General features: G+C 36.0%; 2 protein-coding genes across 2 annotated transcripts in view; one reads left to right on the top strand and one right to left on the bottom strand.

Annotated features, from left to right (window-relative positions):
• LOC111051876 (midasin-like) overlaps positions 1-16,541 on the bottom strand; it is a 629,562-nt gene that overhangs the window by 434,737 nt on the left and 178,284 nt on the right. The gene's annotated exons all lie outside the window — the stretch shown is intronic.
• On the top strand, positions 10,529-11,416 carry LOC120353677 (bromo and FHA domain-containing protein DDB_G0267958-like). The gene is made up of 2 exons (XM_039438351.1): positions 10,529-10,564; positions 10,602-11,416. Exon 2 carries the CDS (start codon positions 10,848-10,850, stop codon positions 11,151-11,153), a length of 306 nt encoding a protein of 101 aa, XP_039294285.1. The 5' UTR covers positions 10,529-10,564; positions 10,602-10,847; the 3' UTR covers positions 11,154-11,416.

Raw genomic sequence — 16,541 nt, 5'->3', positions numbered from 1 at the left:
TTATGACGCAACACACACTGATTAGTCATTGCAATTAGACATGTCTTCATAAGCAACTATGTGAAGTATTGTGTCTGATCATGTCTTGACTAACAGATGTGTACCTAGCCTAAGGCTAGGATGCAAAGCCTTAGGCTAGGCACACACCAGTTAGTCAAGACAATACACGTTTAGTCACAATACTTCACATAGTTGCTTATGAAGACATGTCTAATTGCAATGACTAATCAGTGTGTGTTGCTTCATAAGCAACTGTGTGAAGTATTGTGACTAATCGTGACTAGTCTTGTCTTGACTAAATGGTGTGTGCCTAGCCTAAGTCTATAATGGTCACCAGAATAATTATGCTCCCTTTCCATGTACACACATTGAAATTTTCAAATAAATGAGAAAATATTCGATACAACAAGCATTGTACCTCTTCTATCCCATAAAATCCTTCACACAATCGAAGACTCTAGAATCCAAATAACGATCATAACCTAGCCAACAAGATCGTATCAAATTTATGCCGTTGCATGATATCGTGGTTTCATTCAAGCCAAGATTCAGTTAAGAAGGCTCTTCTCAAGTTATAGGCTATAAATAGGTAGCAAAATCATGTCTTACAAGACGCTAGGCTGTACGCTTGCTTTACGATCGTGTACACTCACGTTTCAATGGCACTTACATTACAGTGTGGTCCACGTTATAATGACAGTGGAGACATATAGGAGAACAGCGGTGCCGATTCTCTGCCTTGCCACTGCCTGCATAGAATAAAGATCTTGTATTGCTTCACGTTATAATGGTAACGATAATATGGATGTAGTTTCATATGAAGAACAAGACAGTAGAGTAAAGTAGGTAGGCACTTGTAATAACACAGCAGTGACATCTTTTACCAACCTACATTTTGGGGTGAGAGAAAAATGAATTAAGTCAGGAGAAACTAGAGAAGGAAAAGAGAAAATGTTGAAAATTTAAGAAAGTATAGGGAGACACGACAAAACTCAGGAATATCAAGATGAAGAAGGATTTTGAATTATTGACCGAGCGAAGTGAGGTCTAAAATTCAAGTCGACGGTTTGGCATTTCTCTTAATGTTTAAATGTTGCGCATTTACGGCGAAACGCGGTAATAGATTTTCATGAAATTTGACAGGTATGTTCATTTTTTAATTGCTCGTATACGTATATACAAGGATTTTTGGGAATTTTGCATTTCAAGGATAATATAAAAGGAAAAAGGAACTTCCTTCATACGCCAATATTAGAGTAAAAATCAGACTTTTCATTGAAAATCATTGAATTATTCTTCATAAATCAGCTGACATGTGATTACACAGATGTGTGGAGAAGCCAGTCTATTACTGTATTTCCATAAGGTCTATAGTTTCAATCAGGTACTTGCGGATGAGAATACTGCGTGAGGTCTACTGTTCACAGAACTACTAGTTTAGGAATGTTTCATTTCGTCAAGGAAGAACGTTTCCAATTTATAGAAAAGGGAAACTAAAGATTATTTTTCTGCGACTATTTACTGCCCCGTTTTGGAAAGCCAATTTTCTGACTCCAGCTGTTTAAAGTCTAGAACTTAGATGAATCCCGAGCTCGGAAATCGGCCCTTCTGAGAAAGTAAAGTGAAAATTATTATTGATCTGTTATAGAAATATCCGTGGATTGATTATAATATACTTGACCAATTCAAAGAGAATAAGTATCCCAGTAATTGTATAAAAATGTATTCAACTATCTAATTCGAAACGTCAACACTTTCACGACTTTCAAACCTCTCTGAAACAACTCAACTCTTTACAACGGAGCTTGAAGACACTCTTTTCCACAAACCTCACTCCCTTTACAACGATTTCACCCCTCTACAACGTAGCTTGAAGGCACACATAATTGTCATTAAAAGCAAATACAGTACAGAAAAACTTCCAAGGTGAACAGTGAAATTCACTTCAAATTGTCATCTTTCATCCTTAATAGTAGCAATGTTTCCTATACAAATAATGCTGCCAGTGGGCCGGCCTCACTGTAGTAGGACAAACGCAAGAAAAAACTAATTGGACGGAATTTTTTTAAAACAAAAAGTAATTTTCAAGTTGGACGTGCTTCCCTGCGCGATTAAATGTGATAGAAAAATGAGCAGAACTTTATCAGACGCGAAATGAGGCAGTTAAGCCCTGAGGAGGGAAAAAGTCTTGAGAAGAAAATCAAATTGAAGCAAAGCAAACTCTTCTGAACGGATAAGAGCCGTTGAATTAGTTTTAACGAGTTGCGAGAAAAACGTAACAACCTAGCACGGCTGTTGCCAAATATGTTGAGAAAAGATGGAAATAATTCTAGTAGGAACCTTCTGGTTATTCTTCTTTAACCCTGTATACGTTGAATAGAAAGATATTAAAATTTGTTAGACTTTCATATTCAGTCATGTGTAAACTTGTATACTTTTATTACTACAATCTGAAATAATAAGTTCAGAAAAAGTACAAGCGTTGCCAAATTGTGTTAAGTTTCCAATTTCTTAAACTTCTAATTCACCCACAAAATACAAGTCCTTGTTAGTCATCATATTCAATTAGTGACAATATTGCTGGAGTTAGTTGATACAACGTTGCCACAATGACCTTGAATTTTGTGCATGAATAAAACATTTGAGAAAATCACATACAATCTGACAATGTTTATAATTTGGCAACGGTTTTATAATTTCAAGTCTCAACTTACATTATTCAGAGCATAGAAATCAAAATATCAGTAAGAAAATTGAGAGTTTGGTTTATATCTTTTTAAAATTCAATCCATATTATTCAAATGTTTGTTAAGGCTACAAAGTTTATCACTAGTAATATGCATTTGATAAATCAATGAAAGCACACCACGAAAAACTCGTATTCATGAGAGATTTTCAAATTCTTAGGCGCATATGCACTCTAGGTTTGAACGGAGATGGATCAGCTGTTGGTTTAAACCCGGAATGAAACACATTATAATAAATATCTTCATGTAAATTGTAGATTAGCAAAAATAGATGGAACATAAGAGAGATAACTCTTTAGTAGAGTAACTCTTTAGAGAGATAACTCAGACTTCTTTATTCATGCGAGTTACAATGTATTCTGGTTTAAACACCACTTTACAATAAATGATCGTATAACTAATATTATTCGGCGAATTTCACTAAGTATGAGAAGTTATTAAACGGAAAGAAGATTGAATGAAGTGTTTCATATTATTCTTCCCATCAACACACGACCGGGAGAGAGTGAGATGAATTTGTTGCCTTATTCAAGCCTAGGAGGGCGAAGTTTGAGCGAAGCTGGCCCACTCAGAGAGAGAGAGAGAGAGAGAGAGAGAGAGATATTGATTGATTGAGTACTTTATTTACGTAGATTACAATATATACTGGCTTATACACTTATATACAATAGCTTACATACAGCAAAATTGTAGATGAATTTACATTATATAGACTAAGAAAATTATTATTGAACTATATGATTAGAAAAAAGCAATTTGTGATAACTATAGAAAATATTGTTATGCATCTACATAAATTGGCGGAGCTTTGGACATATAAATGTCCATTCTTCGGAAAGAATATTCAAAAAATCCTTCCCACTAACTCTCTACCAAATTCTAACTCTCAAAAGAGAGAGAGAGAGAGAGAGAGAAAGAGAGAAAAAAAGAAGTACAAGTAAATATGTACAAGAAAGTACAAAAATGAAAGAGACAAGCAAATAAAGAAAATAAGAAAAATGACTAAGAGAAGTAAAAGAGAGAACGAAGAAGAAATAAAACGGAAAAGCCTGGAATGTTGGAAGACGTTGAAACCATTATTTGTTAAAGTTAAAGGTCAAAGAACGACTGGAGTGAAGGAATAGAGCAATTAGGCAAATTGAAGACGCACCTTTCTAGGTCTGACAGCAGGGAACAACCCCAGGGTGGTCCCTAATTCCTTTTACCCTTTTCTCCATTATTCCCTTACTCTTCTACTCTCTTACCCTTCCTTCTCTCTTACTCTACTCCCTTACACAATTTCCCCTTCCTCCCTCCCAGACTCTCACAGTATTACCAACAAAGAGATTCACTTTATACAGGCAGCTTCACATATAATTGAGAATAGTGAATTGTATTTGAGAAATCGTCATATGTAAATGAGAAAATATCAATTGAAAATGAGAAAATTTTCCAATTGACATGTCGTGGCTCTTCTGTAGCCTACATTACAAGTTTGATTTGAGCAGGAAAGGATACTGCACTACGTAATAGTATATTTCGCACCTAGGGCCGAAAATGAGACTTTTCCGGCTCGAAATCGGTTTTCAAATCCGAGGCCGTAGGCCGAGGACTAGAAAAGATTGAGAGCCGGAAAAACATTTTTGCCCGTGGTGTGAACGCTATTTTCGTCATACAGAAAAATAAACAATATATATGAGAATAATTGTTTATTAAGCACTTCCAAAAGCAAAAGTGGAAGGTCATAGCTCTAGCTCTATCTGTATTTTATTCATCCAAATAAAATGATAGTATCTTATTGCAGAATACTTATTCAATTCTAGAAGCATAAACTGATACCGTTTCATAAACCATTATGTAATCTGAATATCAGGAAATTGTCCAAGTATTTTCATTTTTTATTCTGATTTGTCTAAATAACCTAAAAGATTATGTTCAATTATGTAAGAGGTTGAGTTTATAATTTTTATTCTTCCAAATGACAATAAGATGATATTATTATAAATGTTTTGATTCTTGAATAATAAACACAAATAATGAAAAGTTTTTTCGATCAGCTGTTTTAGCACACTTGAAATTTGGCCAATCTGAATGTCAACGTCAACAATGCTTGTTGTCGTTGACTTCGAAAGTTTAGGTTAGAAATTCTATCCTACTCTGAGAATCGAATTTGAATAGTTTATAATATATATCTTATCTGTATTTTATTCATCCAAATAAAATGATAGTATCTTATTGCAGAATAAGATAGAATTCTAGAAGCATAAACTGATTCCGTTTGATAAACCATTTTGTAAACACGTTCACATCAAATCACAATCAGCTGACTTCAAGGTTATTTTACAGCCCTAGGGCCGTAAAACTTTTACCGGCCTGGTCAGAAAACAATCATTTTCGGCCTCCATATGACGCATGAAAACCAGCTCATTACATCCAAGTGGGGCGAAAACAGTATTCCAATATTACTACCATAGACTTTGCATGGGGGCAAATTAATATTTTCAATGGTGAAATTATTTCCTCTGTACTGTTTACGAATGATTAAACGTATCATTTCTATGTATTTGATGACAACACGACTTTTGTCTCCGAAAATTTTTGTAAAATATTGTACTTGATGAAGATCAAATTCTCTATGTTCAAGGCGCAATTGAACGTTAACATCAATCAATTGAATCTCTTGATCAAGCAATTCGGCAATTCTTCAATGGATTTTGGGGCTTGAAAATAATTTTTTTATTTGAAAACTAAACGTTTTATTGGAATATTAAATATATTATCATATTATTTTTTGTGAGTACAGTTATGAAAAATATAAGTACTGGGAGCACTGGTTTTTTAAAATCATTTCCCAATTACAACTGAAAACTTCCCGATTTCAGATCGTTTTGTTCTCAAATTCAAATGATAGTGTAATATTAAAATGATAGTGATAAAATTCACTATTCTCAACTACAAGTGATGACTTCTCAAATACAAATGACTATTCTCAATTACAATTATTGATACTTTCTCAAATACAGTTGGAAAAGGTGTAGTATTTGGACTTGAATTTCGGTAACTGTTATATGTAAACTGAATTGGGCATTCAAGACGGGTGAGCATAATAATTCACTACAAATTATATGCTGCTAGGAACTGAAACTGCATAAATGTTAATGAATAATTGTAGCAACTGTTGTTTTTAGAGATCTTAAAAAAATCATCTCTCCAATTGGTTCCTTCTATAGTGTGAGGTTCACGTAACAATGGCACTGGAGGAAGATAGGAGAGCAGATCTGCTTTGTCGATTGATAGACAAGGATAGCAACACTAATGCTCATCAAATACTGCCATTATAACGTGGACCTCACTTTAGCAACACTATATTGATCTGTAATTTCTGAGAATCATCTCTCCAATCTCTCATAGCAGTTCCTTGAGGTTGATGATCTAAAGGTGCGTACAGATATACGCGCCGCGAACATGAGCAATTCACTTTTAATCAGCTGACTATATCTGTATTTTTACAGAAACGGTAAGATACAGGATATAAAAAGCTTGGCATCAGCTAATTAAAAGTGAATTGCTCATGTTCGCGGCGCGTATATCTGTACGCACCTTTACATTCTTTTGAACAAGTTGATAATAACTTGAAAACTGGATACAATGAAAACTCACCCTTATCACGAATAGTTAAAACTGCTGAAGAGAAACTGAATTTGACATACCTGAAACAAGAGAAAAAATATTATGTCAAGGAAAACATCAAGGTTATATTGTTATAAAAACATCATATTATATTGTAATTATGATATGTTAATGTCAATGGAATAAATAAATGAATAAGGTTCATTCAAGTCAAGAAAAATATAATGTTTAATAATGAATACGTGTGAAAAGACCATAGAAGAGAGATAGAATTAGCAGGGAGCAACCGAAGGGTGGTCTCCAATTCCTATTCTTTCTTTGGTCTATGGTGTGACCGGACTGTATCAAGTTTGGTGTCAGAATTTGTCAGGTTTTGTATCATTAATTTCAGCGACTTGGACGGGCCATTCAATGTCCGATTTGTTGTTCCTAGTTAGATCTACTAGTTAGATTCAGTTACATTTGTTGTTAGATCGTTTAAACCACTCATGCTCCGACGTTTTCTCCACTTCAGTATAATCGGATGAAAAACAAAGGCTACTCGGAAGTCGGACCTAAGTGTTGGACCTATATCACAGATGATCCAACTCATCCGACAAGACTCCCAACATCCGAACAAACTTCCAATATCATGGTCCGATATCGGATCCAACATTGGATGTTGGATGACAAGTTCGATGTCCAAATTGGACAACAAATCGGACAGAGATTGGCCTGACTTCGAGATAGACTATCCTAAAGTTAGAGAAGTTATCAATGTGTTTATGTTGTGATCTTCAAATCAACTGTAAATTATTTATTTGTAGTTTATTTATCAAAAATAGAATAGAATGCCAAATAGACTAATTTATTTCAAATGGAATACCAACAAATTAATTGAAAAATTATTAGATTAAGCATGAAAAGTGATATCAAGCATGTACGTCTAGTTTCTTGTTCTGTAATTTGAATGTTGCTAGTGGAAGCATGAATTTGCTATGTGTTGCATGTTTATTGCTTAGTTTTGCATGATAAAATATAGTGACGTTATAATATGTATCGAGAAGTGGATGGGTATCTAGGGATGGGTATCGAAAGACGAAACATCGATGTTTTGAACATCGATGTTTTTTCACCTTAACATCGATAAGTGGAAAACATTGAACAGTAAACATCGACGCATCGCCGTACATTTATGGATGATACTACGAAGACTATTATACAGAGTATTTCAGAAGTAGTGTCGAACATTCTAGGGTATTGTTCCTGGATGATAGGAGACTACAAATGTCGTTTTTGAAGTAACCAAAACTCAGCGGTTATCCTTATAGCTACCATTTTCTTTTATTCACTTAGGAATTTTTATCTCAAAATTAAATAATTTTGAATAAATAAATACTCAAAAGCATCAGAAACGATGAATTAATAGATTTTTATTAGTATTAATAAAGTGAAAATGATACAATGTACAGTATATGATACTTTACACTCTTATTCCTGATGAAAATGATAAAACGGGGCGAAATCAATTTGATTGAACCCACAACACTTCTGTTAATAGCTTACAGAGTATTAGTATATTATTTTGTATAGATATAATTCAATTATTTTGGAAGTTGATTGATTCATTGGTATATTTTTTTCATAATCTCGAAATACTTGATAGTACAAAAAAACTTCTAAAGTGACTACAATTTTATCTGGAGCTATTGTTCCAATATTTTAACTGTTACTAACTGGAATTACAGCAATTTTGGACTTGTGGTATTCAAGTAACAGTCTTTCGAATAATTGAAGTCAGGTTGTGACTAGAAAGATACATCAACTCTATTATAGGTAGTTTACAAGATTTGTCATCTTCATAGTTAAGTCAGAAACCTCTCGGGATATCCTTGAAGATTCTGTCTGGAACTTCATCCTAAGCTAATTTTAGCAATCATTGTTACTCATATCGTATTCATTCAAATACCTGATAGTTTTATTTAGGTAATGGAAATTATTAAAGTTTTTTTATATGGATATCTACACTCCTTACAATACGAGGACCTCTATTCCAGAGCTAGATTAATTGGTGTTAAACGTATGTTGAGGAAAGCACTTGTAATAAGAAAAAACTGTTTCTTCCCTAAGAAACGAAGAATCCGACCTCTTATTCAATTCCAAATAAGTACCTAACCTTGACAAGAGCTACAGAAGTTATGTAAATCTTCAAGAGTATCTAACAGTCTCACATAGAAATACAGAGAGCCTAAATGAAAAATTCATTTTGGTTGGGAAAAACATTGGATGACCGATGTCTAGGTAAAACCATCGATAAGTGAAAAACATCGATCAGTAAACATCGATGTTTTTAAACATCGATGTATCGATACCCATCCCTAGTATTTACATGTAAATAGGATGTTTCTCTTTGTATCAAATTCTAAGGTTGGAACAGAGATTCAACATTATATAATATCAGAGAATAGAGAATCCTAACTTTGGATCGAAGTAACCATCGGAAAATCGATAAATGAATCATATACACAGATCACTTTAATAAGCAACAGGATATAATTAGTTTGTATATTACAAAGTTCAGATACGATCAATACTTGCCAAAATATTTTTACTAAAGGCACTATTTCACATAAAAACATCTATATAAAAGGAAAAAAACGAATTTGATTGATTATACACTAGTTATCTCAAAGTGGGATAGAAATCCAAATTAATACAATAATACATCAATACAAGTGTTTCATGTAATTTATTATACATTTTAGTACAATATTATCTTGAAACATTTGACTGAACCAAAGGCACAGGAGTATTGTATTAAAAATTCCACTGAGTCACTGTCAATGTTGTAAAACAGTTCCATAATGAAATAATTATTAGGTCCTGTACCAAATAAAACGGTAGAATTTGACAATATATATGTTTTTATTCCAGTATTGTATTACTTTGGAATAAGAAATAAGATCAGTTGCCAAAACATCTTGACGAATATGATGAAATGCATCATATAAGAAATTTATTTATCTATTCACAATGGAGACAACGGGTTTCCCCAAATAGGTCCCCCTTACAATAAAAATTATACAGATACAAATGAAAAAAAATGATAAGAACTTATGCAAAAGTTACAGCAGTGAAATAACACACATCATATTGAAACACCGATCATTAAATCTTAACAAAACTTAAGATTCAGCTTTGATAGGTGGTTGGTTGACCTACCAAGGTCACTGTCTGCCATTGGTCGAGAGAAGACACGCCCACAGTGAGCGAAGCTTTCAAACGTCAGCCATAAGACACATTTTAACAACAGTAAAGACTGAATCCCCAGAAATAACAACAGTAATCCAACAGTAAGTCCCCAGAAATGCACATGATCGATTTTTCAGGAATGCAAATGCATTGTGTTTTATTGTTATAGTTTCGCTAAACTGTGCAGAATTTTAATCTTTCCATGCAAGCCGATATGACAAAAATGATAAATGCATTATGTATATTGTATATTCAAGATAAATATAATTAATTTGACAGTTATGCATCGACTGTGTTGTCAATCTATATATATCTAGTCACATATGTTCGCATGGAAGATTTCTATTCACATAATTTGGCAACACAATATTTAATTATTATTTAACGAAAATCCTAAATAAATGCTGTAAATCACCCCGAAGACTTCTGCTACTGCAGACATTGACAACAGGGGTTAACAGCTAGATTGATTGATTGATTGATTGAGTATTTATGTAGATTACAATATATACTGTCTTATACACTTATATACAATAGCTTACAATACAGCTAGATGTCAATTCGATGAGAGCTACTATCCAAAAATTAGTTGTCAGCCCGGGAATCGAACCCGGTACCTCCCAATTGCTAGTCAGGAATGCTTACCCTTACACCAAACTGACAATCTCTGGATAGCAGCGCTCATTTTATACGGAGATTGTCAGTTTGGTATAAGGGTAAGCATTCCTGACTAGCAATTGGGCGGTACCGGGTTCGATTCCCGGCCTGGCAACTAATTTTTGGATAGTAGTTCTCATCGAATTTCCATCTAGCTGTATATCCTGTTGTCAATGTCTGCAGTAGCAGAAGTCTTCGGGGTGATTTACAGCATTTATTTAGGATTTTCGTTGAATATTAATTATATATTAATTAGCATTTGAATGAATGCATTCTCTATTTAATTCCACCCAACACAATATTTTATTTTATTCTGTAAGGTCGATGATCATTTCAACAATGGATATTTTTTCCAAGTCTCAACTTCATTTATTCAGAGTATCTTGAATTTTAGTAACCTATGTGGTTGGGTTAATTTAATGTGGTTTCTCTAATATGAAATTTTAATCATTAAGCTTAATAGGATTTGACAAGCCGTTGTAATAATAATGCTTTCTCTATTATGATCTCTCTTCTCTCTCATGATTTCTTACTTTTTCTATTCGAACCCTTCACTGAACCCCAAAGCTTTCTTTGTAACTGTTGCAGGGAGACGAGGATCTGATGTTTGGCGAGGAGGGGTGGTTGAAAGGAGGAGTCGGAGGAGGAGGAGGAAAGACAGGAGGAGGAGGAGAACGAATCAGTCCAAAAGCAACAGCCGTCAACGGAGGCCTACAACGCTACTCGACAACAACAACAGCAACATCACGAACAACATCACAAAGAAGAACAACAACACCGACCAAAGAGTTGTTGCAACAGGAGGAGGAAGAGGACGAAGAGGAGGAGGAGGAAGACGAGGAAGAGGAGGAGGAGGAGGATGAGGAAGAGGAGGAGACCGGTAGGAGTTCGACGAGCACGGACGAATAGGGAAGGAGAAAGCGTGGGAGGAGCCACGACAGTAAAACGAAAAGGAAGGAGAAGAAGAAGATGGAAGAATGTCAAGAAGAAGGAAGAGGAAGAGGAGGAGGAAGTGGAGGAGGAATATTTGAGGGAGGAGGAGAAATATTTGAAGGAAGAGGAAAAGAAAGAGAGAAAATTAACGAAGGAAAACGAGCTAGAAGAAAGAAGACTGAGGACTATAGGATATTAGAAAATTGCGAAAATTATGAAAGAGAAGATGAGAACAAAAAGACAAAAAAGGCAAAGAAAAAGGGAATATGGAAGGATGAGGGGAGAGAAGATGAAGAAGAAGTAATGACAGACGGTACAAAGAAGATCAAAAGGAATAGGTCAAAAAAGGGAAAACAAGAGAAGGTAGATGAAAGTAGACTGGAAGAAGGAGATGCAGTCGAGAGAGGAGTTGTTACAAAGGGGAAGAGAAAGAAGAAGAAAAAGACACTGGAAGAACCAGAGGGAGAGGGAGAGATGGGAAAAATAGGAGACGCTACAAAGAAGATAAGGAGGAAGAATACAACGGAAGTTTTGAAAGGAGAGGGAGCGATAGGAGGAAGTAAGAAAATGAAGAGAAATAAGACTTGTAAACAAGAAAATGACGTTGAAATTGGAGTAGAAGAGATAGAAAAAGGAGAAGGCAATAAAAAGATCAGTAGGAGAAAGTCTCAGGAAGAAGGATGGAAGACAGAGCAAATTGATGAATTGGGAGAAACAAAGAGAAAGATGAGGAAGAAAAAGGAGAAACAACTGGAGGAGAGGGGAGACAAAGACGGAGAAAAGGTGATAGAACGAACAGGGAGTGTTGAAGGAGAAAGAAGGAAAAGCAAGAAGAGGAAGAAAGAGAGAGAAGGTGGAAATGTAGAAAAGGAAAGGGAACAAGAGATAAGTATAATTGTATCGAGACTTCACGAGCATAGATACAGGGGGGAGACGATTCAGGTTTAGAAGATAGAGAAAGAGGAATTGATGAAATTAGAGGAGAAACAGGGAGAGAAACATGGAGGGAGAGAAGAAATAGATAAAGGGGAGAGACGATTCAGGTTTAGAAGAAGATGGAGAAAGAGGAATTTATGAAATTAGAGGAGAAACAGGGAGAGAAACATGGAGGGAGAAAAGAAATATATACAGGGGAGAGACGATTCAGGTTTAGAAGATGGAGAAAGAGGAATTGATAAAATTAGAGGAGGAACATGGAGGGAGAAAAGAAATAGACACAGGGCAGAGACAATTCAGGTTTAGAAGAAGATGGAGAAAGAGGAATTGATGAAATTAGAGGAGAAACAGGGAGAGAAACATGGAGGGAGAAAAGAAATATATACAGGGCAGAGACAATATTCAGATTTAGAAGAAGATGAAGAAAGAGGAATTGATAAAATTAGAGGAGAAACATGGAGGGAGAAAAGAAATAGATACAGGGGAGAGACGATTCAGGTTAAGAAGATGGAGAAAGAGGAATTGATAAAATTAGAGGAGAAACATGGAGGGAGAAAAGAAATAAGAGAGAATAAAGAAGTAATAAGACAGAGAAGATAATAAAGTGAGTAAACAAATGAGATATATTATCAAGTTACAAGATAAGTGATAGGAATGAAATCGAGTCACCTGAAGATTTTCGAAAATAATAAAGTGAGGAAACCAATAAAAATGATCATTTTTTAAAATATTTTTTTAAGATTATTACATTATTGTTTTATTTTATTGATAGAGAACATTATTGTTAAACTCGAAAAGTAATGAAGGATTAAAATTGAGTCACCTGACGATTTTCGTAAGAAAGTGTCAAAGTTTCAAGTGAATTTTACAAAAACAGAATATTTCGCATTCATAACAGTTGAAAAGAGCCCCCAAGAACCTACCACGTCAAAAATTCATCAATTTTAATAAATTGACTGCTCCAAGACGATCAAAAGCCAATTTGCATGTCTTATCTCAAGATATCAGAAAACTCTAGCTTGATCCATTCTAATTTACATACTCCACTAGGAAAAAATCAAAGAGTCTAAGTAATTTACATACTCTATTACGAGGAGAATCCAAGATTTTATGTAACTAATGTAAGTAGGCTACTTTGGCAGAGTGAGAAAATCAGAATTCAAGGGTAATTTACATAATTCACTGGCAATGAAAAGTGGAGGATCGTAAGTAGGATGTGGGAGGTAGGGAGAGACAAAAGAAAGGGAGAAAGAGAGGGGGGAAGAGAGAGAGAGAGAGAGAGGGAGAAGTAATGAAGAAAGGGATTAAGTGGAAGGAAGAGATAGAAGGGAGTGATAGGGAGAAATAGAGAGGAAGAGAAAAAAGGAAGGAAGAGAGGGAGGAAGAGGAAGGGAGAGACAAATTGGTGGAGGTGAGAGAGAAAGAGGAAGAAGAAGAGAGAGAGAGAAGGGGGAAGGAAAAGAGAGAGAGGGTGTGAAAGAGGAAAGAAGATAGGAAGAAAGAGGAAGGAAGAGAATTGGAAGGAAGAAAGGGACTAAGAGGAAAGAGGAGAGGGAAAGAGGAAGGGAGAGACAAAAGGGAGAAAAAGAGGGAGAAAGAGGAAGTAAGAGACAAAAGGAAGGAGGAGAGGAAGAAAAAGGAGAGAAGAGACAAAGGAAAGGGTGAAAGGGAGAAAGAAGGTGGAAGAGACAAAAGGGATGAAGAGGGGGAAAAAGAGGAAGGAAGAGACAGAAGGAAGAGAAGGAGAAAGAGGGAGGAAGAGAGGGAGAAAGAGAAAAAATATACAAAAGGAAGGGAGGTAGAAAGAGGAAGGAAGAGATAAAAAGGGGGAAGAGAGAGAGAAAGAGGAAGGAAGATACAAAAGGAAGGGTGAGAAAGAGGAAGGAAGACAGGGAGAAAGAGAAAAGAAGATACAGGAGGTAGAGAGGGAGAAAGAAGAAGGAAGAGACAAAAGGAAGGGAGAAAGAGTAGGAAGAGAGTGAGAAAATGGAAGGAAGAGAGGAAGAAAAAGGAAGGAAGAGGAAAAAGGGGGAAAGACAGGAAGAAAGGAACAAAAGGGAAGAAGTGAGTGAGAAAAAGGAAGGAAGAGAGGGAGAAAGAAGAAGGAAGAGTCAAAAGGAAGGAAGACAGGGAGAAAGAGAAAAATATACAAAAGGAAGGGTGAGAAAGAGGAAGGAAGAGATAAAAAGGAGGAAGAGAGAGAGAGAAAGAGGAAGGAAGAGACAAAAGGGAGAAAAAGAGGGAGAAAGAGGAAAGAAGAGAGGAAGAAAAAGGAAGGAAGAGATGGAGAAAAAGGAGGAAGAGAGGGAGAAAAAGGAAGGAAGAGAGGGAGAAAAAGGAAGGAAGAGAGGGAGAGAGTATAATACAGTAATTGAATAATTGCCTTTATTAAAGGCGGAGTTAGGACTCTAGGTCCTCTCCGCCACACAACCCTTGAAGTGAGAGAGAGAAAGAGAGAGATTGACAGACAGAGAGAGAATGAGAAAGAGAGAGAATGGGAGAGAGAGAGTGAAATACAGAGAGAGAGAGTGAGAGAAGAGAGAAAGAGGGACATTTTTATATAAGAATAGAAGTTAACAGATTATCTTTTCCAGCCAGGCTTTGAAATCAGGAGTGAGGAGATTCAGTTTAAAGAGGGAAAGATCTTCTCAAAGGCGAGAAATAAATCAGCTGAGACTCCCCATTCCCCCTATCTACCCTCCCCACCACAAGTATTATCTAACAGGCACTTGGTTCATCCACAACACACTCACACACACACACACTCGCACATACACGCGCATTGTCACGTGACACTGGGGATCAGTGCAATTCATTTTTCCTCCTTAGAAGAAGATTGATGATGCTGGAGATTTTTGGAACGGTGGAGAGGGGATGGGGAGGATAAGACAATAGAGAGGAAGAGAAAGGAGAAGGAGAAGAAGAAGGTAAAGAGAGGGAGAGAGAGAGAGAGAGAAGAAGAATGTGAAGAAGAAGAAGAAGGAGAAGAAGAAGAAGACGATGAAAGTGAAGAAGAGGAAGTACTAGAAAAAGACGGAGAAGAAAGAGAAGAAGAAGGAGAAGAGGAAGATGAAGAAGAAGGAAATGGAAAAGAAGTAGAAGATGAAAAAGAAGAAGAAGATGAAGAAAAAGAAGAAGATGGGAAAGAAAAAGAAGAAGATGGGAAAGAAGATGAAGAAGAAGGAGAAGAAGAAGAAGACGATGAAAGTAAAGAAGAAGAAGTACTAGAAAAAGACGGAGAAGATAGTGAAGAAGAAAAAGAAGAGAAAGAGGAAGAAGAAGAAGAAGAAGAAGAAGGAGAAAAAGAAGAAGAAGATGGGAAAGAAGAAGAAGATGAAGAAGAAAAGGAGAAGATGGGAAGAAGAAGATGAAAAAGGGGAAGAAGAAGAGTGAAGAAGATGAAAAAAGGGAAGAAGAAGAGAAGGTAGAGGAGTGAGAAGAGGAGTGGGAGGAGGAGTAGAACGAGGAGGACATGGAGGTGGAGGAGGATGAGGAGGAGGAGGAGGAGGAGAAGGAGGAGGAGAAGAAAGACAATAAAGGAAGAGTGAGGAGGAGGAGGAGAAAGACAATAAATGAAGAGTGAGGAGGAGGAGGAGAAAGACAATAAAGGAAGAGTGAGGAGGAGGAGGAGGAGGAGAAAGACAATAAAGGAATAGTGAGGAGGAAGAGAAGACATGAATGAAGAGGGCTTAAATGTCTTTTGAGAGCATACCCACTGGTGACAAAAGCTAAAGAGTTTCCTTCTCTCTCTTCTTCTTTTTCATCTTCTTATTCTTCTTCTATCTCTTCTTCTACTAATCTCTCTCTCTTCAACTTATTTTCACCCAATCCGTCATCTTTCAATTCTTTTCGCCTACTTCAATCACACGGTCCAGTGCTTTCAATCGAAACTGAAAAGTTATGATATGATAGGAGAGAGTCAAGCCAGAGACTTGATGGGTAAAAGGTGACGCATTTGTCTTTTGGATTGGAGAAGAAACCCCCTAGAATTTCTCACTAAACATCTACGGTTTGTAGAAAACTCTTTGAGATTCAAGCATTTAGTAAAATTACAAGTGAAAAGGAACCAGCGATTAAGTGATATCATAGAGAAACAATAGCGTAAGTAGATATCCCATGGTATGGGAGATTTATGTCGCAACTTTTACTGTTATCTCAAGCCGATAGTCCACGTAGTTCTTCCCCGTGAAGCTCTGTGACGCACCTAGTCTCTCATACTGTGCCGTTCATACACTCTCACCCCAACAAAACAGTAAAAATCTACAATAATCGACTGTAATCGGCTTGAGATAACAGTGAAAGTTGCGACATAAACACCCTATACCATGGGATATCTACTTACGCTATTGTTTCTCTATGATTCAACTAACTTACATAATGACAGAGCTATACGGAAATTTGGTTATATTCATCACTTTTTTTCAAATC

Source organism: Nilaparvata lugens, chromosome 11 (assembly GCF_014356525.2).
Source record: "Nilaparvata lugens isolate BPH chromosome 11, ASM1435652v1, whole genome shotgun sequence".
NCBI lineage: Eukaryota > Metazoa > Arthropoda > Insecta > Hemiptera > Delphacidae > Nilaparvata > Nilaparvata lugens.
This window is presented reverse-complemented; position numbering and strand designations above follow the sequence as displayed.